The following is a 23,230-nucleotide window of genomic DNA, read 5'->3' as shown; positions in this document are numbered from 1 at the left end:
GAAGCTTTATGCCTCCTACACAACCTCGTGTTTTTATCAAAAAAGAAGCAGCTTGCTGCCAAAATCCTAAAGGCATGGCATCTTAAAGTAGCTGTAGATATATGTATATATGTATATATATGTATATATACACTGCTCAAAAAAGTAAAGGGAACACTCAAATAACACATCCTAGATCTGAATGAATGAAATATTCTCATTGAATACTTTGTTCTGTACAAAGTTGANTGTTATCCGTTATCTTGACCGACAACATAAAAAAAATCGGTCATGTACTATTTTTATCCGTGAAATTACCATAATATTAACATCAGATATTTAGTCGCATTTTATGTGGTTTAGTTAATATTCGCCGTGAATCCAGATCCCATCACAAATTAAGCAGATAAATGTATCTACATTTTTCTCATAGTAACAAAAACTGAGGCCCCAATAACTTTTAATAAATTAAATTAAGCGACTTCACTTAAATTAGCATCACTTCACCTGCCGGAGTCTGAACGCACTTCCTCCTGGTCTCCATCTGCAGAAAAATCTGCGCTAATTCATCAGTCAGTTGGATCTGTCTGATCCAAACAGATCAACTGAACTCTGTGAGTGTTTTACCCTGTGCAGGATTTTTATTTTATTTTATTTTATTTTTTTGCGTTGTTTCGCTTCTCAGAAACGGACAGATGTTACGTTTGCAGCTCCTCCAGAGCGCCGCTCTCCTGGGTAACGTGAACCCAGAAGGCTCCATTTGTTAAATCCGCTGGATGAGTTACTCCCAGCGGTTTCTAAGTCTTTGCAGCGGCGGTGCGGCGTCCGCAGTGGTTGAGCAGCGCACTGCGCATGTTACAGCCTAATTAACTTTTGCATCGTCATTTATTTCCTCAAGATAAACTGCCGGCTCCTCAAATGGATTAACACAACGTTGCATTCTCTAGTTTTCTCTGATCTGTAATGGAGACTTGAATTTAACGCGCCATTTTCAACCAAAGGTTTGTAATGCGCTTCCTAACCAGACGCTCCAAAGCGTCCGGTCCATAACTCTTCAACTCGCTGTCAGCTCCCGGTCAGAAAGACGCATTTAGTTCAGAGTCCATGAGATGATATTCTGAAAGGATTTTTTTTAATTAATTAATTTCCGTTGCCTCTGAGACTAAATATTTGCGTAAAGTCTATAATGTCTGCCCATGTGACTTGTTTTTATTATTTGCTTGCTTACCCTTAAACACTGATTTAAATATTGTAATTTTTAAACTGAGCAGTAATTTTACATCCATGGAAACTCAAATGTTATATTTAAAACTTCAATAAATAATATCAGTTATTTAACAATATGAGGTGTTTAATTTATTTTTAACATTGTATTTTTATACATTTATGCTAGGGGTGCCCAAGTCTAGTTTTCCAGAGCTCCCATCTGCAGCTTTAGATGCATTCCTTCTCTAACACACCTGGACCATTGACTCGTTATAAGCCTCTACAGAACTGAATGAGGGAAGTCAACCTTTTGTCTGGGGTGTGTTTTAGCAGGGATGCACTCCTGATTTGTACCGTCAATGTGGCCTGTTGAGGGTGGCCAATATGCTGAAGTGACCCTCGGCGAAATTGAGTTTGACACCCCTGGTCTAAACACTTAAATTAAAAAACGATGTAAGATAAAACACATACTGGTCAAATATTAACACATAAATTTTTTTTTATGTGTTAGTATCCCTATGTCCACCCTATTAAAAATAATAACACATATTGCTTGAATATTGCTGCAAAGTCGATGGTTAATTATGAGACAGTGATGTTAAACCAACTTCACGTTTCTTGTCTAACTTCACTCTTTAACCCTAACCCTAAATACATATGACCCCTCATTAAAGCAGATATTAAACCCTTTTTTTCCATTAAGCAATATCTATGTATTGAAAATGTTTTTTTATTGGTCTGATGCAATATTAGATATAATAAAATGTCGTGTTTTCAATAATATTATGTGACTATCTTCTATTTTTGATTGCTTTTTGTCACAGTTCATGTTTCATAAAAAATAAACTTTTGTATATCAGAAGACGATAGCTGGGTAAACGTAAATGAAGTTCTCAAATGATAATTTATTTATAACTGCAAAACAAGTTATGGAAACCAAGGTGGGCCTATGTTAAAACGAAAATTTAATGTATTTAATTAGATGGGAAAACTGAGATTGACTCATTTATTTTACCTTTACTTATAAAAGCTGAGATTCTTACTCTCATTTCCAGAGGGAAATTGTAACACATACAAATACACAGCTGACAAAATGACTCCAGTGAGTTGATGAGCAGCACTTAAACACTTTCAGAAATCATTCGCGCTTTATGTGATCCACTCCAGAAAAGGAAGTGGGAAAACTTTGTCACATCTGACATATTTCACTGTGTTTCATCAAACATCCGCAATCTTACAGCTCCAGACCAATCACAATGTTCCAGCAATATATCTCTCATTCATTAGTGCACGAGGTTTCACGCTGCTCTCCTCCCACAGGCACACAGGATTCTGCCGGAGCATTAGGGTCGTGACAGAAGCTGTGAACAGCTAGCCCGAAAGTGCTGCTTTGTGACATGCTGAAAGGACGAATGGCCTCAGATGAATAGATGGTAATTAATACATATCGTACCCATGAGACTCGAGTACAAGAACAGAGCAAATTACTCTGTCAATAAAATGGCCCAAAGACACAATGAGAGAGAGAGACAGGAGGAGATGTGCACTGGGCTGCCAAAGGGGCCCGTAACGCAGTCATGCGTCCCTGGACAAACACTTTTAATGGAGGAAGTGTCCTAAAGCAGCCTTGAAAAGTCCATTATGGGAGAATATTTATGAAGGAAGTGAAGAATAGCTAAAACAAAGATTTTTTACATTAACAGCCCAGAATAAAAGCCACACATAACTGTGGATAACAGACTCCGGAACAAAGAGACGATGTTTCAGACCTGAGCGTTTATGATCGAACAATATGGACTGGATTTTAGTCCCTGCAATGACAAAAAAAAAAAAAAACGACTGCTCTTTCTTCATTTCTCAGTTCACACGTCATCCCTCAATGTCTTGTGTGCTTTTTATTTAGCGACGATGAAAAAGGCTCGGAGATATTTTGGAAGGAAAAGATCAATGAGTGGAGGCACATGCCCCGCACGAGGGAAAATCTTTCATCTTGTTCTCTGAAATCATCCATCCACTACAACGCACGTCCCGGCCTTCCTCTGGCTCTTTTCCCAGATTATCTCTCGGGATGTTTTACCTCTCCTCTCCTGTGATAAAAATGTGACAGGCAGAGTATCGCGTTGTTTAGACAGTTGAACATATATCTGCCTGGGGGCGCGGCTTGAGCAGCAGAAGGGTCCATCCCTCTCCGCCACCAGGACCCCGCGCGCTTACATGTCGTGGTCTCTTGGAGATCAAAGTTTCAACGAGCCGCCTGAAGACATACCGAGCATGTGGGAAACAAACGAGTCCCACAGCAGCTCCGGCAGAACGTGAAGCCTTTGGTCTGAAGATGCGAAGAGAAAGGTAAGCAGCAAAGAGACGATGACTTTATGAGCCCTGGTGGATCTGGTGTCACTTCTCCTCAGATGCTAGTTTTACGCTGTCAGCACAACGGTGAAGGAGGATGCTAAACACACACAGGCTTCGAGTCTTTTCCAGCCACTGCAACTGGTTTCCTTCCAGTATCACCCTGTCTTCACCTGCAGCCATTTCCCACCAAGTCTAAGCAGCTTCCCTGCTGAAGAATATCATCTCCACAACATAAGACTGCCACCACAGTTTTACCATTGAAAATTTCCACATAGCATTGACCATGTTGACAAGACAAGAACAATTCAATCTTAATCTTCCACATTTTTCGGTTCCCCTAGAAGGTTTCTAGCAAATGGTATACATTTTTCATCCATTTTTTTAAAAATGTTTTTTATGTTGCCACTATTTGATAAAGGTCAGATGTGCGAGGGGAGAAAAGCTGCTACTCTGCTATGAAATTGAATTTACCCCCTGGCAGACTCTTTAAGATAATGTTGAAGTTTCTCCCAACAAACCTGACCAGCAGTATTCGCATAGATTGGCTGTTTATTCTGCTTACCAAATGCACTTCATATCTTATGACCTCATTTGCGTTCAACCTGACAATTTGCTCAGGATTCAGAAATTAGTTGAGATAAGGACAATGTTTTGGCAGAACTACTTGCTCTCCAGGGAAATCTCTTTACTGTGTGAAGTAAACACAACTATTAATCAAACTGCTGCTTTGGAGATTACTTCCCCCACATAACTTATATGACAACATGAAATAAACCAAAGGATCTCAAAGAGCAACACTTCATGCCCCAACCTTAATAAATGTAGGAACGGATATGAAACATCACCACATCAATTACTTCTGTCAGTCTTAAACTGATCACAAAGCAGTTTCTATGACTCTGAGAGTCCAGAGTCATAGAAACCACAGTGAGGGTCATCAACGTCCAAAAATGGAGAAGGCATGAAAAAATTGCTACTTTTTTTCATGCTGTGGCTATTTAATATAAAAACAACTTATACAAAATGATCAGAAGCCTAAAAGGGACCAAAGAGCAACTGGCAAGACATCAAGCTGGAAATAGGTTAATAAGAGGATCTGACAAATGACTGGAAACTGGGCTGGAGTGAAAGTTAGTGACCAGATTTACAGAGTAGTACTCTAGAATATATTCATAATGTGGGATTTTTTTCTCCACCTATAACACATTTATTTAAATTAAGGTTTTTTAGGTATAGCTTCTTTAAAAGTGAGATTATGGTGCTGCCATGAAATCTGAATGGTTCTGAATGTTTGTAACCAAGTAAGCCAAAACAAGAGATCGCTTTAGTCACAACTCTCCAAACAGATAAGCAAAAAAAAAAAAAAGATAATCTCATTGACTAGGATTGTCTTTTACAATCAAATAGTAATCCAAACACAAAACCAAACAGTTAATTTTGATAAGAACTATTTATGTCTCGTCTAATATTTTATGGGGAGGGGAGGGACTGAGCTGCTTGCTGGACAATCAGGCTGTCCTCTTTTGCGGAAGGACAAAAAAAAGGACACAAAATGGGACAGAAAGCTTCGTCGGGTCTCTCTGGTGCCTCAATCTGGAACTTAGGTTTTTGCCGTGAGTGATGTTTGCTCATTTTATGTGCTGAGGTGTTTGCACAAGGGGCTGTTATTCACCTCAAACCGTTCTTTAAAACCCCAAAGAGTCACTTTAACCTTCTTAGTTTTTATCTCAAAAAGTGCTTGGAACACGAGCACAAAGTTAAAATGAGTTGATAGTAAGAAGCAAAGTCATGAATTATTGTTCACAAGCTTGTTATGGCTTTTTCAACCAATCCTGACTGTGTAAATAGAAGAATATTGACTTAATTTGTTTTTCGAAGACATTTTGTTCAAAAGGCTTATTCAGCTGATTATGAGTCTCTACCAAAGTGTTGCCTTTTCCGCCAGTGTTAAGTGAAACTACTGATTCCACAGAGGATCCACTCTTACAATCAGTCGATCCTCCCAAACCTTTTAGGTCTACAAAGAACAGAGGGTTGAGTGCGGGCAGAAGACGACAAAAACAACATGAAACGTAACTGATATTACTGATGAGTTTGGAGTAGAAACTCTTCAATTTAGGCTGCTCTAGTTTTGTAATTAATTTGAATTAACGTTTAGAAGAGGGATGTATATCCAAGCAGGCCACAGGCTGGGTGAGTACAACCACCAAACTGACCTTATGCTGAATAAAAAGCCAGACATCACACTACAGAAGACAGAGTACCGTAGGGCAGCTGTTCAGCCATATGTCCCCGATTTGGGCATTTCTCTGCCATCTTTTGACCAGTTTACACATATCAAAGGTTGCAAAGCTAGTGTCCAATTGGGATTACAGACGGATAAAGCAAAGTGTGATTCATCTGGAACTGGACACCAGCAGATGCATGAGTCACTAACATATATCGCCACAAGCCTGTTTACCAACACTTCCACTGCACTCCCACATACAGGGGGCCCGAAACCACCTAACCCTGATAAAACCCGGTCATTGCTACATCTGGTCATAGAGCTTGGTGCTAGCTGCCTGCTATCCTTTTCCCTCAAACAATTACAAAACACGGCAGTTTGGATAAAAAATGAAAGAAATAGGGAGATGAACCAAAGCTGCAATAGAAACATAATTCAATGAATCACAGCGGTCTCAAGATAAACTATAGAAACTGTTACGGTTTTTCAGAAGACGGGAGTTAAGTTGTTGACTTTTTTTTCCCCTTCTTCTTCAGCGACATGAGCTGTAAACTTGTAAAAGCAAAGTGACCTTCCGAGAGCTTCCAAGAACGGTGGCGCTCTCTGCTGGTGAATACCGCACATGACAGCCAGACAATTTCCTAGACCAGAGAAGTGGAGAAGTCTGCATGTGGATCGTTTCCCAGCACATGGTGGCTGGTGTGCCTTTAAACGTAAAGGCAGGAGTTTATAAGTTCCTCTTTGTGTTTTTATGTAATATCTGATTAGAATAATCACAACATAATAACACTAATGATGCAACGGATGCCTATTTTGTTCAGTGATTTTATATCACCTAACTGAAAACAATGTGCTTTTTTTATCGTCCATAAAAATGTGAAAGCATGGTTGGAAAAATTGTGGAGAAAGTGTGGAAGGTTATTAATGTATTTTACAGTTCTGGCTGAGTATAAAGCAAAAATAAACAAAGGAATTTTGAAAACTCTGTTTTGTATGTTTTCATCCTCCTGTTCTTCATTCTGTTCGCTTTGCCTTCTCTCATCTTACTAATTGTTTGTTGTTGCTGTTGCTTTTTTCAGGTTTTATTCATAACAGCTGTCCACAATAAAACAAATCTGACATAATTTCATATTTTTAACTTCACTGTGCTGCAAAATCTGATTATTTCAGTTCAGAACCGTATGAAATTCTGATATAAATTGGGATTGTTAAGAACAATAATTGCTTAATGTCTTTTGAGTATATATTTTAACATTGCTGTAAATGGGTTGTCATTTTTTAAGGGTCAAGTAGGTTTAAAGGCACTTGAACTACATTTCATGGAGATCCAGGATCAAAGTTGGTATTATAAGGGTTGTCCTAACAACATTGTAAGATTACAAAAATCCTTAGAGTAAAAGCTAAAAAGTCAATAATAACTACTTATGTGAGCAAAGGTCTGGCTGCTAAGTAAAACTGTCTCTGCATACCTTCTCTTGGCAGGTTATGTTTGTCTTTATTCTTACTTTTCAGCATAATATCTAACAGCTGAAAGAGGCATGGTAATTTCAAGCTTGTCTCAGTCAACACGTTTTGTTTTTTTCATCCTCCTGCACCTGTGCTTGGCTGTCAGACAGCCCAAAGACTCTGTGGAGGAACAACAGCCCCATGACAAAAGGTTTCCTGACTCCGGACAAGGAACACTGCATGTCAAGGCAGGTAGGTCCTTATTTCTGCCTGAGGATTTTCACCAAATGGATTTAATAGCATTCAATTGTTACATCCAACATATTCTTTTCATGTATTTTTATATTGTCAATCCATCTGTCTTTCCGGGTGGCCCTGCTCCATCTATTTATAGGCCTACAAGGACATTAGCTCGGTGTTCGTGTAGAAATGTCATGTAAGGGCCTTACAGAAGGTCAAGAAAAAGGAATCGGTTTTGTCCATAAAGGGGAGAAATTAATCTTTTTCTTTTGACGGTCTGTGCAGCCATGCTGAATACTAATTTATTCTGACATTTTGTGTGTGTGTGTGTGGGTAAAAGTAAATAAAGTGAAATAAATAACCTCAACACTTGGAATATTCAAATGTTGTTTTAAGCAGCTCTCAAATCAGAAGCACTAAGAAAAAAAAAATATCATGTGCTAAACTGGTGTCTGATTACAACCTTATATAACGTGCATGCCTGAAGTTTCAGACGTAGTTTAAATAAAAGAATAATAATAATTTCTGCTGCTTCTGTCTTCCTATCTCTCTATCTTTTTTCAGAGGAGGAATGGAGGAAAGCTACGAGACATTCGAGGAGGAGTTATGGCCACCGAGGGCAGACGCTCCTCCACAGAGACCTGTTCGGCAGATCCGCAGAGCGAGTGGCGGCACGTACAAAAAGCACACACACCGACTCACTGATGGCTGCATGCTCAGCTGGGTTCAAAATAACGGCAGTCCATTGTCACTGAGATCAAGCACAGTTTCAGATTACCCTTATATCCCGTTGAATCATATTATAAAATAAGAGAAAACGTAAAGAAGAAAATTCACAACTTGTCCTTTTTGATAAAAAGGTTTACAAAAGACGACAAAGGCTGCGACCTCAGTTTCACACATCGTTGCCGAGAAGAACCGTACAGAAATGAGACATGCTTTTTTTTTAGTTGTTTTATTGTATAATACTTCAGTGGGTTTGTTATTTTTATTTCAGAAATGTACACTGCAAGAAAAATCAGAGAGGTGAGTTTGGGAACAACCGACAGTTACAAAAGTGGTTCATACTGAGATCCTTTATTGCCAAGTTGTTCCCCGACAGGAAGTGCCTCCTGTGTCTCTGCAACCAAGATCGGAACCTAAGTTGTTACCCAAAGAACCCAGCTCCACCAAACCTAGTGAGTAACCTACATACTTCCTCTTAAACTCCTTAATCTTTTTAAGTTCAATATTTAAAAGCGTTTTCTTTACATCTTCCAGCATTCTCGCATAAAACCCTGTCGATCCAGAACCCGACCCAGCCACAGACTCCCTGGGAAAACGTCACCCTCAACCGTTGTCTTTTTGTAGCCATCGGCATCCTGGTGCTCACCTCAGGCTTCCAGAAGCTTCACGGCAAGTAGACTAAACTATAAATACATAAAAATATGCTTCTGATCAAAATAAGAAATCTGGGGAGTTCAGACTATCTGCTTTTCATGCTGTTGGACTTTAACCTGGTTTTAAGTTGAGGTTCAGGGACATGAGATGAACAAAACTGAGCAGACAATTTTCAGAAAAACACATCTGAATTGTTCATCAGTTTTAAGACCAAGGCCAAAAAACAAATAAAAAACCCTAAAACAAAACAAAACACAAAGTGCAGAATTGAGTGACCCTGATGTTCTTGTTCATCACTTCGAAAAGTAGTTAGAACTATGCAAATGTTCACAGTTGACTTGAAGCCCAGTTGATCAACTAAAGGAAAAAGCTACCAGATCACAATGGTATATCCTATAAGTGGACAGGTGTCCACTTATAGGACACCTGTCCAGTGGGATCTTCTGGTGTTTCCATTGACATTGGAATCCGTCATGACTCTTGTTTTTATCTTCTGGTGTCAGAAAATGACATTTTCTTCCACCTTTGAACATCCCACCTTTGGTGCTGCTTTGCAGTGTCCAAAAAGAAAAGAAAGAAGGAGACGAGGCCTTAAAGACGTTCTCTTGCTGCCCTTCTCACACAGATAGAGTCTTTTGACTTGCTGGCTGTAGTCGGCATCAAGGATTTGCTGGTGTCATCGCAGGCAGCTCATCAGCACAGATGTGAACTTTTTTTGTGCCTCAAGAATCATTGCACTTTTAAAGATGGAGAGACTTTTTTTTGTGTTTGGCTTCATGAGAGTGTGAATGCATGACAGAAAATAACACAAAAGCCATATAAAGCACTTTGATTAGCTGATGGGCAGTTTAAGTGTTTTCAGTAATTTGCCAACTCCGCCTCTTGCAGCAGGATGGAAAATGATCCCTGGTTTCGAGATGTTGAGCAGAAGTGTACAGAAATGACTGAGTTGTTGTAAAATAAAGTATTTCAAAATCCCACAGAAACTTTACGTGGCCAGGGAACAATAGAGGAAGAAGAGGAAGCTGGACTAACAATGAGACGATCAGAGTTGTTACGTCGCAGAGGCCGTCTGCCGGAGGTAAAGCTGGTCTCCTGTTGCAGGTGTTTTAGAATTAAACATCGAGCGTTTCATCACCATGACTTTGATAAGCCCATCTAAGCTAGACACATTTCATTTCCTTAAAGCCAGAGACGTCTCTATGGGAAGTCATGTTTTGGTGGCTGCCAGACCTCGACGATGAAGACGAAGACGAGGAGGACGACGACGAAGAGATCAAAAGAAGAAAATCAAAGAGGGGAGTAACGAGACGAACATCGAGAGGTCTCAGGAACAGGCCGCTGCCGGAGAAAAAACTCTTAAAGCAAAGAGACGGGAAATTAAAGGACAGGAGGGCCAGGAAAGCCAGGGCAAACAAAATCAAAGACAAGAGAGGGAGAGCCAGGAAAGAGGACCCTGAAGAGGCAGCAGACAAAGAGGATGAAAGAGGAGACAAATGCAAAAAAGAATAAGCGGCAAGATGGGAAATAAAACAAAGAAAAAACAGACAGAATTTTTATTCTGCTCTCACTACACATCAAATGGAGTCTCAAATGTTTGCCTAATCAAGTGGCAGAAAAGTTTTAAAGCTCAGTGGTGCTTCCGTGGAAAGTTGCTTTAACGCGTCAAGCTAAAAATGAAAGCAAAATATGTTCCATGCTTCCTTATTGGAGAAAACATTTAAAATATTCTGCTCTGAATCGACTGCTGGTTGAGATATCTGTACGTTTAAGGTGAAACCTCAAAAGGTTCATTTATTTTACTATCTTAAAACTTTAAAGCTGAAACTCATGCAGATACATCACAAAGTCTGGTGTGTTTTAATAGTTTATCTCTGTTGATCCACAGCTACTGAAACCCCAAAATTCAGTCTCTCGGAAAATTTTATTATTACAGAAGACCATTAAAATAAGGGATTTTTACGCCGGATGTTAAACCCTGTTGGAACTGAGAAGTCAAGAAAGGGAACTGCTGAAGAAAGCTGGATGTTCACTTCACATACAAGACTGATCATGGATAGTTTAGTGGAAGAAAAAAAGTAGGTTTGAACAGATGTCCAAGTAACACCTGATGTTATCCTTTTCTAAAGTTAAACATCAGTGAAGCTTTCTAATTTCATAGCATTTCATGCTGGAGTTTGATGTCAAGTTTTTAGGTAAAGTCTATTATATTTGCCAACAGGAGAAGAGTAACCGTCCACATGTCCAAAACAATCAAAACCTGCTTTTCTGAGAATATATGGAGTATATATAGAGGGGGAAAGGAAACATACAGAGACTGCTCGTAAAGACATGCGAGCTTCCTTAACACCTCAGCAGAACCACAGGCTGACCTCCATGTCAAACTGCATTGATGCAGAAACTCGAGCAAAAGGAACCCAAACCAACAACTGACAGCAAATACAATAAGAGCACATGGTTTTCAATGAGCTAACAGTTCTGTAGGGAAAAAAAAAAACTTTAATGGTTCTGTGTAATTTTTAAAGGTTCAGGTGAACATAAACAGTCAAAATGTATCACTGTGAAATTAATTACTGTTGGAATTGAATTTAAAAAGTAGTTTAAGAAGCGGGGGTGGAAAAAAAATCCTAAGGTTTGACGTATTGAAACAAACCTGAAAATTGTGTGAAGATTCAATCTGAAGCTTTATCCTTGTAGATAAATTTGACTTCAAACAGGTCAGCATAGTAACATCTTCACCGTCACAACAGACACAGACAAAATGATATTTTTTCTTGGTATTTATTTAGAAAAACTGTTTGTCAAAAAAGTTTTCAGCTCACATTATGTACTGATTTTAGTAGGGGGAAAAAAACAAAACAAAACAAAAAAAAAACATGTTGGAGAAGTGACCGAACATATTTTATCCTGAAAATTATAAGTCCAGGAATGATAATTTAAAAAAAAAAAACTATGACAAAACCAATTATAGTAAATTAATTCATTCCGAGGCCTTCCGGAGGCGGCGGCCTCATGGGCATGGGGGGCATGGGCATCTGTGGGGGCATCTGTGGGGCGCCAGGAGCCCCGGGTGGGAGAGGAGGAACCGACATCCCTCCTGGAGGAGGAGGGGGCAGCGAATCACTGGGCAGCCGAGATCCTGGCCCGGTCATGAGTGGAGGTGGGTGCTTCATGCCGGGAGGAGGAACTGGACCGCCGGGCTGGGAAATAGCTTTCTCCATTTTGAAGTGGAACTGCAGGAAAAACTGCACACAAGAAAAAAAAAAACCTGGTGTCAAAACATGCAGTCATATTCAATAAATTAAAATTTACGTCCCAATGAGACTTGTTTGTCAAATTGAAAATACCTTTTGACAATAACCTGCAAGCAGGTATTAAACATACTTTTCACCAAGTCAACATTTAACTTTTGTTTTTGAAAATAGTTTTTTTTTATTTTTATTGGTTTGCTCAGATGTTGTATTTTTAAATGCCCCGTGTTCATTTGCTGCAAGTGGAAAATGATCATAATTAACAGAAATAAAGACTTTCGAAAGTCCATCTGAGTGTAATTAATTTATAGAATGTGTTTCACTTGGTGATCAATAATATTCCAATTTATTCTGCAGTTCCTTCGGTTTATGTAAACTCCCATAATTGGGTGCGCGTTAGTACCTGTTTAGTTTCTTTGTTCCAGTGGGTCCAGAAGCGATTTTCTGCTTTATCTATTTCCCTGCTGGGAACCTGAAAGAGCAAACACATTACGTTGGTGCCTTCAGCACATTGACATAATTCCCGCACATCTATTCGTAACTGACTTCCATACTTTGAAAATCCAATTTTTCACAGTTTGTGTTCCACTTTTTGCACATTTTATCAAAGTATAAATACCAAAACTTCACCATGAACAGAACTGGAACATTTCTGTCGAGGTGCAGCTTTAAATACAGAATGTCAGCGTAAATGAAGGAAGACCTTGTCTGCTGAATGAAGGAAGGTGTAGTCAATTACGTACTTGCAGAAACTTTGTGTAACGATTACACAAAGTGAATGAGCAGCTCACCTTGAAGGCGATAGTTTCATAAGGTTCGGCAGCGAACAGCAGGTACTGCCAGCGGCGATCGGGGGGCTCGATGCGCTGCTCATAGGCAGACATGAAACGATGCCTTGGTCCGATTCCTTCGGCAATCTCAGGATAGTCGATCTGATCGAGACGGATACAAAACATTAGCCGACATCTGGAGCAGAAAGCAGCTTTTTTAATTTAATTAGTAGCAGATGAGTCCCAATTATTGGGAAAAAAAAAACCCTTCAAAAAAAACCCGAGAAGAGGAGGTTAGTTTTTTTTAACATACACATGAAAAAGGAGCTATAATAAAGGCAGACTTAGCATTTCATTTTCTCTGTTAGGCACACACCAATATGAGATTCCCACAGCATAATAGAGTAAAAACAACACAGTGTATTCACACAGACTTAAAACACGATGCATATGCTTTTATTAAAAACAGAACAACAGTTTTAGTAAAACAAAAATAGAAAGTACTGATTATAATAACCCAGATTAATCACCGTAAACTTAATCATGTTCAAATAAACCTTCTTACTGTGCAGAATATTAGATATTTCTGCTGCGTCTCCTAGTTATTAATAAGATTATTTGCTTCATTAGCGTTTGCAGTCGTTTATTTTACAGAGATGTAAAAACAACAATTGTGATAAGTGATACTGCTTTAGCTTTGCATGACTGATTGATTTTTTTTAAAGGCTGGAAATATCTCCAGTCAAACTTATCTTTTTTTGAAAGAAAGGTCAAACCTGTTAATAGCCTTCTTCCAGCCAGCTGAATGGCAGTGCACAGAACAAGGTGGGGAAGAGGAAATCCCTCATTATTTTATACTCCATATAGTAGGAAATAATCCAATACTTCCTCTTGCATCTTATTAGAAGAAAACCTTTTTTTTTGTTGTTGTTGTTTTTTGGAGTTGTGAAACCAAAACTATTTAAATCCTACATATTCCTTGAGGAGTTTTCCCCAAAACAAACTGATTTTGGTTTTCATATCAGGTTCTAACCTGGAACAATAACGACTGCTGACCGGTCTCTGGATCCCTCTGCTTGGTCACTAAGAAGAATAAAGACACAATGCACTTAGAAACCACTGCATTAGCAAAAATATGAGAGGACCACAATAAACCTGATTTGATTATTGCACAGCCAGCCTACCCTTGTATCCTGGTCGACCAATTTTGACAAACTTCTTGACCTCAACCTTTACTTTGGCTGGAGCTGGTTGAGCAGGAGCTTCTTTTGCCTCTTTGGCTGCTCTCCGTGCTCTGAGACACAAAGTATCAAACCGTCAGAAGGGCGAGGGTTTAACAAGTGACACAGCATCGTATTGCTGCCTGAGCCACAGAAATAATAAAGCAGGTGCCACCGCAACACAAACTTAATTATAAACATAGTTACAGTTATAAACAGGTAAATGTGAAATATAAACATATATATTTCTAAACAAGAAAAATAATGATGCATTTGGAAAAGCAAGAGTGAGATTCACTTACAAGTTAGTCTGATGCTTCTTTCCTTGTGTGTGAGCCAAGTAGCTGCCCTGTAACACACCGGAGAAACTTTTAAGTTGTCTTTAAAAAAGAAAAAAAAAGTGTACAAACATATGGAAGCATAACCGTAAATCTAAAGCCAGTTGATCACTTGCATTCTCACCTCATTGTTGTGAAGCGTCAGACAAAGTTTGCACTCATATGAGCCTAAATGATTCTTCATAAAGTAGGGGTCTTTGTTGATGTCGATTGTCTCCAGAGCCAGCTGGCGTAAGCGCTCGCGCCTGTCACGGTTACTCTCGGAGGCAGAGGCCACCCCGCCGCTGCCGGTTTTCCCTCCGGCTCGATGCTGGAAATCCATGTTTCCGAGTGGATGGACTCAACCACTTAAGCAGAATCTGTCCAGTTAAAACTAGACTTAGAGCAAATTCCTGTGTGAAAACGTGATAATAAAAAGCTTATGACGGACCATTTTACTTATATGACAATCAATAGAAATGCAGAGGAAACTATTACCTGGAAACCAGAATCTGGTCATTTTTTTTTACTGTGATTTACTGTTTTATCCATCAAAAGAGTCTAAATGAAAGCATCTAACAACTAAAAACAAATCAGAGCTTTTTTCAGATTTTTTTTTAAAACAATGTTTTAGGAGAAAAAAAGTGTGCATTACATTTTGGTTTGGGACCATTATTCTACCTGGAGAGAAAATCAGAAGTGTTGTAATTCTTTTAGCATGAGTAAAGTAGGAAAAAAATACCTCTGTCACATTCATAAAACGAATTTTATTGCATTTATAGCTTTTCAGTGAAACACCAGTATCACTGAAAATTATTTAGCCTGAAACATTTCGCTGTTTTTGAGGAATTATCATTTTATTTTACAAAGTATATGTTATTGTTGAAACTGTTACATTTCCAATATACGCCGGAGGAAGGTATGTTATTATCATCGAGTCTGCAGCTCAGTTTAACCACAAAGCTTATTTTTGAAGTTTTGACCCAACAGAACTGTGCTTGATTTATCTTGCAAGAATGCATTTCTTCTCTTTTTTTTATTTAACCTTTCTGTTAAAAATCAGCTTAAGTAAAACACAACATATAAAATAAGTACTTTAAGTAGGTTCGCTACAAACTAATGTATTAATGTGACAGGGTTTCCGTTCACGTGCTTCATAAACCATATTTTCTTTTATCCAATTTGACCAATATAATTTATAACACATGAATCATAATTTACTACTCCACAAACGACCAAAAGTTTCAAAATCAAACAATCCATTTAAAACGCACTTAGCTCTATGTTAGCTTAGATTACATTGTAAGCATGCTAATACAAATCTAGCGATGTTAGCATATAGAAGCAGATTTCTCCCAGTTTCTCCCTCACTAATCATAAAACAAAGCATACGTGTATATATAATTATGTACAGGTACGCACAGAGTAAAATATCGTCGATATGTAACAATGAAACTACGTTTTCCAAAGCACTTACCGACTCAAACGAAAGAAGAACGCAGAAGCAGTTAGCTTTCTTTCTACAGTTTTTTTTTTTTTTATTTATCAATTTATGAGCTGAATACTGCCACCTACTGCCTGGGAGTCCAGGCCTAAAGTTAACATTTCTTCTCTTCTCTTCTCTTCTCTTCTCTTTTCTTCTCTTCTCTTCTCTTCTCTTCTCTTCTCTTCTCTTCTCTTCTCTTCTCTTCTCTTCTCTAAATCTATTTAAGCTTGCAGCAAATTTCTGAAAATAATGCTGGTGTTCTGTGGTCCATATCAATTACATTTACTCAAAGTGATTTTCTATGAGTGTCTTTAGATAGTTACTCATTGCTGGGGTAAGTTTTACATATACACATAAAAACTATATATCTGCTGTTTTGCATTTGTCTTTAGTCAATTAACACATTGAATAAGAAATTCAATGAGTTAATTTTCTAATTGTTTTCACATGTTTTTTTGTTTTAATTATGAATATGTGCTTTGTTACATTTAAATGATTATAGCATTAATTTTTACTTCCAATTTACCTTAACTTTGGCAAAACAACATATTTGAAAGCTTATTTATTGATAACATTTTGATATTCGATAGGGTCCGCAAACTTTTCAATACAAAGAGCTGCTTTTTGTCTAGCCTCAAAAATGTGAAACTTTATAAACAAAAATACAATGTTTTATCTTGAAAACTAATAACATTTAACTCGTTTTTCTATTTTCAGACATTAGAAAAAAAATATTAAATTTTTACAACTGAAATAAATATTTTTAGTGGAATGACATTAGCTGAGTGAATTCTTCACATAAATATGGGAACTGGAGAAAAATAGATATAAAAATATGTCATAGTTTCAAGTTAAGAAAAAAACCCCCAACAACATTAAATTACTTTTAAAACCTCTTTATTGTGTGATTTGATTTTTTAGAGCCACATGGGGTTCTGGATAGACGGGCACGTCACCTGACATTCCAGCCCACTAGATGGCGGTAATGGCCGTTCTGGATGCTTGACAACCTTCGCAAATCTTGTCAGGGAGGCACAGAGTAGCGAGTTTATCCGGTGTGTAGCAGAAGGAGAAGTGTGGACACGGATGTTCAACAACCTCACCGCAGAGATGAGCGGACTGCCACGGTCACAGTGCGAGGACATCAGATAAAGGAGATAGGGAACTCGGCTTGAGAAACACCAACATCGCTCCGGCATATTTATCGTTTGAGAACTTCTTTGAAATGTTTTTACTGAGTAAAGCGAGCCACTCGTAGCCAAAGAAAACCCCTCCGCCTTCTTCAGTGACCGAGATGCGTTTCAACGAGAAGGAGCTGGTATGTTTGAGCCGCCAACCCTCAGAGATGGCAGCAGAGCTGGGAATGCGAGGTCCCAAGAAAGGAGACGGTAAAATACGACCCATTTCCTTCTGACTACAATATCCGTTCATCTCTAGAGTATTCTGTTACAGCAACTAATGTTTGCGTCATTTATTTATTGGCTGTGCTAACATCCGTTAAGTGTACAGTTCAGAAGGGTGTGTTATCTGTGTATCTTTCATGTACAGTTGTCAAGAGGAGGCTGGTGAAACTGGTAGTTAACTTTCTGTTTTACTTCCGGATTGATGAAGAGGAGGTCAGTTTGAGTCTCTGCTTCCTCTTTTGCTATACACAACAATTATTGCATCTGTTTTAGTAGATGAGTTGGCTCATTTCCATGTAAATGTTTACTTTACAGCCAATCGGGGCTCTGCTGTTGGAGCAGTGTCGTGTAGAGAGAGAGGACAGTCAGACTTTCTCTATTGGTGAGCCACTGACCCTCAGCAACAGATATTTATGTACACCACATACAAATAAATCACATTTTTATTCTCACCGCCTGCCATTACATTGGACAGAGCCGTTTTTTTCTTTCATCAACTTTCTTCCTAGTAAGAAAAACTTTGGTGTTTTGATACCAGTAACAATCTCATTCCTATTTCTGCTAAGAGGTGCATCCATGTAGGAGCAAAGTCCAACGATCGTGACTGTTTTACAGTTTCAATTCGAGTGTTTTACTAACTTGATGTGTGTTTCTCTCCCAGCATTTCTAGATGAAGCAGAGAGGAAATATCTGTTTGAGTGCGACTCAGAGGAGCAATGTAAGGAGTGGACAGACTCTATTATCAAAGCCAGGTAAGACCGACTGGCTTTCTTTCTTTTAACACAAACGGTGCTTAGCATAAATATGGGGTGATCTTATCATAACCTCAATTAACCTCTACAGTAGTCACAAAATCAATGACAAATTGATGTGTGCATCACCGTTTTGCATATTTTTAATTTCTTATTTCTGTGAGAAACGGTGGCATTAATGTCAACCATATCATTCTTAATGGCGTCTCTTTGGAAGTGCGTCTCCTTTTGCTACTGCTTGAAGGCAGTGTTCCTTTTGTTCAGTGGGAAAAGTAGTTGTTTTAATCTTACTTCATCGGTTTCTTTGTCTTGTTTACTTTTGTGGTTTTAAATATGTTATAGTTATAGAGCTATATTTCTGCTTGGTCAGCCACGTGTTGCTGTTTTAGAGTGCTACAATTTTGTAATTACAAGAGAAATATTTCTGCAGAGGGAAAAGGATAGTCTTGTTTGCTTAGTTTGCATCCCACGCTACTTTGGTTTTATTTTTTTTTTTTTTACTTTTTTTATGTTTTGTTTATCCTGAACTTTCCAAAACATTTTTATAGACTTCATAAAAGTTTAATTTCCCAACATTACCTGGTTTATTAGTTGGGTTTCCTGCTTAACTAGAAAGAGTATAGTCTCCTACTTAGGAGATGTGATTCTTGTAGCTTTCCAACTGCAGTGTAAAAAAATACCGCAACCTCATGAGTTTTTCCTTTTAAAGCTATAAAAAAAAATTTACCAGCGACAATCCCATGACTAGTTGACTGCTATAAAATTAACTACAGGCCTAAAATACTCAATTAATTTTTGTCATTTCTTGCAGCTACGAATTCATGAGGAGGAATCTTATATTCTATCGAACGGAAATCCACAGGCTCACTGGAAAGGTGAGATTTGCAGCAACACGGATTAAGCCTCTTTCCTGGTGGCGACCTTTGAACAGTGTAAAATACTGTCACTGAAGTATTTTAAACATAAGTATTGGTACTGAAATAACTATCTACTGTCAGCTTGGATTTTTCTTCCTTTTATTTTTCCTCTTTCTTTTTTCTGTTCTTTTGAACTGATCTTGTTCTTTTTGCTTCCCTTCCTGCTTTTTTTTCTTAATCACATTCTCTTTCTCCACTCTTTTTCTCCTCATTCTTCCCTTTATCCTCATTTTTCTTTTTGTTTCTTTTTTTTTGTCTTGTTCTTTTTCTTCTTGTTGTTCTACTATGTTATGTTGGCACTACAAACCTAAGAAAGACATTTCCTGGTTAAATAGAATAATCCACAGGCCTTTACTGACTTTTTAAAGAAAGGTTCCTTAAAACTTTGAAGGCAGTGATGATGAAAATCTTTAGAGCGGTACATACTGTAGCTAAAGTCCTCCTCATTTACTTGTAATTGATTTGTCTCTGAAGTTGAAGCATGGAGTAACTTAGCCCTACTTTTAGAGGGCTACATTTGTTTGGTGATGACTGCTGTTAGCCAAGCAGTGCACTCTGTTTCTCTTCATTTTTTTTATGGGTTCAGAGACATAAGGAACATATTCACACGTAGAGATTTTTACAGCCACTATTTTGACCGCAAACTGTTAGAAGTGCTTATTTTATCAGCAAACTACAGTTAAATATAGTGGGGAAGACACTTTATCTGTAAGTTATTCTCATCTTTGTTGCTTCAATTGATAGTCTGTTTAAAAATATTTAATTTCACTCTAATAAAAATGAATTGCCGCTTCTGGTCTATATTCACTGTCTGCTTTCTGCGCAGGATCCATTGGAGCAGTACGGTATATCTGATGAAACCCGCTTCCAGGTCAACAGTGGGTCGCAGCTGATGGCCAGAGATACCTCCTCCCTGTAGACCAGGAAGCTGTGCTCGGATTATTTTGTTTAGTTTGCCATTCCATCATTCGCTTTTCTTCAAAACAGCGATTCTGTCCTCCAATCTCATCCATCTGCATTGGTCTGTTCTGTTGGATTGTCAGACTCCATGTTTTTAATCATTTTTCTGTATATATATATATTTTTTAAGAAATATTGTACTTTTCAGAGAATGTGTTGCTAAGAGAAAGATTGTTTTTGAGTGGGGTTCCTGCATTCATTTTGTGAGCAATCATTTCTAATGAAGCCTAATTCAGAATACATGTGATATAAACCCAACCAAATTTAGAAGCAGCCCACAATTGACTGTTATTATAATTGTAAAAACTTTGCTAGATAACTGTTCTGACTTGACTTTCATTAGGCTCTTAATCTACAGAGCTAAACACCACCCCCATTTCTCATTTTAGCTGTTTTGAGTGTTTCTTCAGTTTATATCACATTTAAATTTTGTTTTTGCACATATCACTGGAAATGTAGTTTCTTTTTTTATTTTTTTAGAATTACAGTAATTTACTTGAACCTAATCTAAGTTTTTCTACAACTGTGAATCAGATTAATTTAGCTAAGCTATTGGACCATTTAGAAAACAACATTCTTGACATTAATCCTGAAATATAATGTCACAATTTACAAAGTCAGAGCAAATTATAGTTGGGAATTTTACGGCCTGGTTATAATTTTCCCACTGGGTTTTGCAGTTTCACACAAATTATAATGCTGTTTGTCAAGAGTTCCAGGACTTGTCATTGAATGTATGTTATTTTTAATTTTTTGCACATATTATTTCTTTTAGTACTTATTTTCAGTACACTTGTTTCACTGGCATTTCTTTTTATACCAATAAAGCAGTTTGAAAGAGATTCATGCAGTCCTCTTTGAAAGAAAATATTCTCTAACTGAATTATTATGCATGGATATAATCTTTTTGTGCCATCAGTCAACCTACTTACCGCAAGTGGAGACATGGTTAAACTCTTAAACTGGATGACCTGAGAAGTCCAGCGGCTGCTTAAAGAAAGGAACGCTGCTTTCAAGTCTGGGGATAAGAACCTCTACAACTTGGCACGGAGCAACCTAAAAAGAGGAATCAGAAAAGCTAAAAGGGACTACAAGGAGAGGACTGAAGAGCATTTGAAGAACAACAACAGGCAGGCTTGGTTGGGAATCCAGCACGTCACCAACTACAGAATGGAGCAGCCAAAGGTGACATCTCACTTGCGGAGAAGTTGAACCACTTCTTCGCTCGTTTTGACTCGGGGCCTTCAATGGCAACTGTCTCGAATCAAGAAGTGCAACTAAGCACCTCCATCTTCCAGGTGGAGGAATTAAATTTGAGGTGCTCGGTTCGGTCTGTTCCGTCCAGCCCGGCAGGGGGGTGTGATGTTGTTGTGTTCCGTGTGCTGTGGTGCTGTGCTGTGCAGCTGGGTTGGGTGTTTTTTTTACTCTTTTCTTTGTTTCTTTCTTGTGTCAGGCTCGCATCCTGCCTTGCCTGCTCTCCTCGCATTGCCTTGCCTGATTTCATTTCATGCTTTGATTGCCTGAAATCATTGTTGCCATTCCTAAAAAATGACCCATCACTTGCCTGAATGACTACTGACCAGTGGCTCTCACCCCATTGTTGATTAAATGTTTTGAAAGACTGGTTCAGAGTCATATTCATTCATTCATTCCTCACGCCTTTGACACACGCCAGTTTGCTTACAGAGCTAACAGGTCAACTGAAGATGCTGTTGCCACTGTCCTGCATGATGTCCCACCTGGAGCATTGAGATAGCTACGCACGCATCTTCTTCATTGATTTCAGCTTGGCATTTAACACCATCCCCCCTGACAGATTAGTGGGTAAACTGGCAGACCTGGGAATCCCCGCTTCCACCTGTTGCTGGATTAAGGACTTCCTGACGAATCGCAAACAAAGAGTCAGAATGGACCCCCATACCTCTTCATCCATCAACATCAGTACTGGCTCTCCTCAAGGCTCTGCGCTGAACTCTCTGCTCTTTACGCTGTATACACACGATTGTGTTTCAGTTCTTCAAAGTACCACCCTCATTAAATTTGCAGATGATACAACTGTAGTGGGCCTCATCTCAGGGGGCAATGAGTCTGCCTACAGGAACAAGGTGGAGCGACTGACAGCATGGTGCACAGACAGTAACTTCATCCGAAACACAACCAAGACCAAGAAGATCATAGTGGATTTTAGGAGAAGGAAAAGAGGCGTTGATCCACTAAACATCTGCAGAGAGCCTGTGAAGAGGGTGTCAAACTTGCGTTTCCTGGGAGTTCACATCATGGATAACCTGGCCTGGGATGTAAACACAGCAGAGAAGGCCCAGCAGAGACTCTATTTCCTGAGAGTCCTGAGGAGGAACAATATTTCTCAAAAACTGCTGGTGTCCTTCTATCGATGTTCTATTGAAACCATCATCTGCTATTGTCTCTGTTTGGTTCCCCAGCTGCACAGCAGCACAGAGGAAGACTCTCCAGAGAATCGTAAAATCTGCTCAGAAGACCATCGGCTGCTCTCTGCCTTCTCTCGAGGATCTCCACAGGTCCCGCTGCCTCAGGAAAGCCAAGAATATTTTAAAAGACTCCTCACACCCTCACACAAGATCAAGAAGACAAAAAAGACCTCCATCACCTCCAGGGGACAACTGTTGGTCTCCTGTTGGGCATTTGGACTGGAAACTGTGTGAGAGCTTTGACAACCTCGGTTGTTTTGTTTTCCGTTTTCGGGTTGGGGGAGGAAAGGTTAACCTTGTTTGGGGGTTTTGGGGGAGGAGGCTTTTGACTTTTTTCCGCTTTTTTCATCTGTGGACAACATGGACATTTCCTGAGGGACGATCTGGACAACCCAAAGATCCAACGCCAGAACCAGTTGGACCCCCAGGAAGCCGGAGGAGAGAGACGGGGGAGGATTTGGCTGCAGCAACGCCGAGACCGAGTGGGGGAGAGGGGCGTAAAGGAAGGAACAACCTGAATCCACATCAACCACTGTGAAGGACGACCTGTCTCTAATGTCCATCTAAATCATGACTGTAAATCTGAAACAGCAACAGAGTGAGCAGCAAAACTTCACTCTACCAAGAATCAAGTACTCCAGCTTTTGACACCAAAGAGGTCAATGTCCAGAGGAACAGCAAGTTTAAATGTTTCTGAAAGACTCTCCACTCAAAGAACTATTGCTGGTCCACTGGCGAGTGACGGAAACGGAGAGTGAAGATTTACACTGTTCTGTTATCCTTAAATATGCATTTAAAAGAGAAAATCAACGTCAGAAATTACTTGGTTTTTCATATGTTAATTTTGACCAAAGAGGATGAAATCAGATGTTGCCTG

The 23,230-nt window shown here is 38.9% G+C and overlaps 3 protein-coding genes across 3 annotated transcripts; 2 read left to right on the top strand and 1 right to left on the bottom strand.

Annotated features, from left to right (window-relative positions):
* The first annotated feature begins 7,353 nt into the window (after positions 1 to 7,353).
* On the top strand, positions 7,354 to 11,767 carry LOC103153552 (junctional sarcoplasmic reticulum protein 1). Its single transcript, XM_007574515.2, has 7 exons — positions 7,354 to 7,458; positions 8,015 to 8,121; positions 8,448 to 8,476; positions 8,553 to 8,628; positions 8,711 to 8,845; positions 9,814 to 9,911; positions 10,019 to 11,767. The coding sequence occupies exons 1-7, from the start codon at positions 7,412 to 7,414 to the stop codon at positions 10,340 to 10,342; spliced, it is 816 nt and encodes a 271-aa protein (XP_007574577.1). The 5' UTR covers positions 7,354 to 7,411; the 3' UTR covers positions 10,343 to 11,767.
* Positions 11,596 to 15,970, bottom strand: sf3a2 (splicing factor 3a, subunit 2). Its single transcript, XM_007574516.2, has 8 exons — positions 15,866 to 15,970; positions 14,534 to 14,801; positions 14,374 to 14,420; positions 14,036 to 14,145; positions 13,885 to 13,934; positions 12,873 to 13,013; positions 12,485 to 12,553; positions 11,596 to 12,075 (listed from the first exon to the last, which is right to left on the bottom strand). The coding sequence occupies exons 2-8, from the start codon at positions 14,729 to 14,731 to the stop codon at positions 11,806 to 11,808; spliced, it is 885 nt and encodes a 294-aa protein (XP_007574578.1). The 5' UTR covers positions 14,732 to 14,801; positions 15,866 to 15,970; the 3' UTR covers positions 11,596 to 11,805.
* A 919-nt stretch (positions 15,971 to 16,889) lies between these two features.
* On the top strand, positions 16,890 to 20,748 carry plekhj1 (pleckstrin homology domain containing, family J member 1). Its single transcript, XM_007574514.2, has 6 exons — positions 16,890 to 17,262; positions 17,423 to 17,490; positions 17,593 to 17,659; positions 17,939 to 18,029; positions 18,841 to 18,904; positions 19,773 to 20,748. Exons 1-6 carry the CDS (start codon positions 17,169 to 17,171, stop codon positions 19,863 to 19,865), a joined length of 477 nt encoding a protein of 158 aa, XP_007574576.1. The 5' UTR covers positions 16,890 to 17,168; the 3' UTR covers positions 19,866 to 20,748.
* Positions 20,749 to 23,230: the final 2,482 nt, after the last annotated feature.

Source organism: Poecilia formosa, unplaced genomic scaffold, assembly GCF_000485575.1.
Source record: "Poecilia formosa unplaced genomic scaffold, Poecilia_formosa-5.1.2 Scaffold354, whole genome shotgun sequence".
NCBI classification, from domain to species: Eukaryota; Metazoa; Chordata; class Actinopteri; order Cyprinodontiformes; family Poeciliidae; genus Poecilia; species Poecilia formosa.
This window is presented reverse-complemented; position numbering and strand designations above follow the sequence as displayed.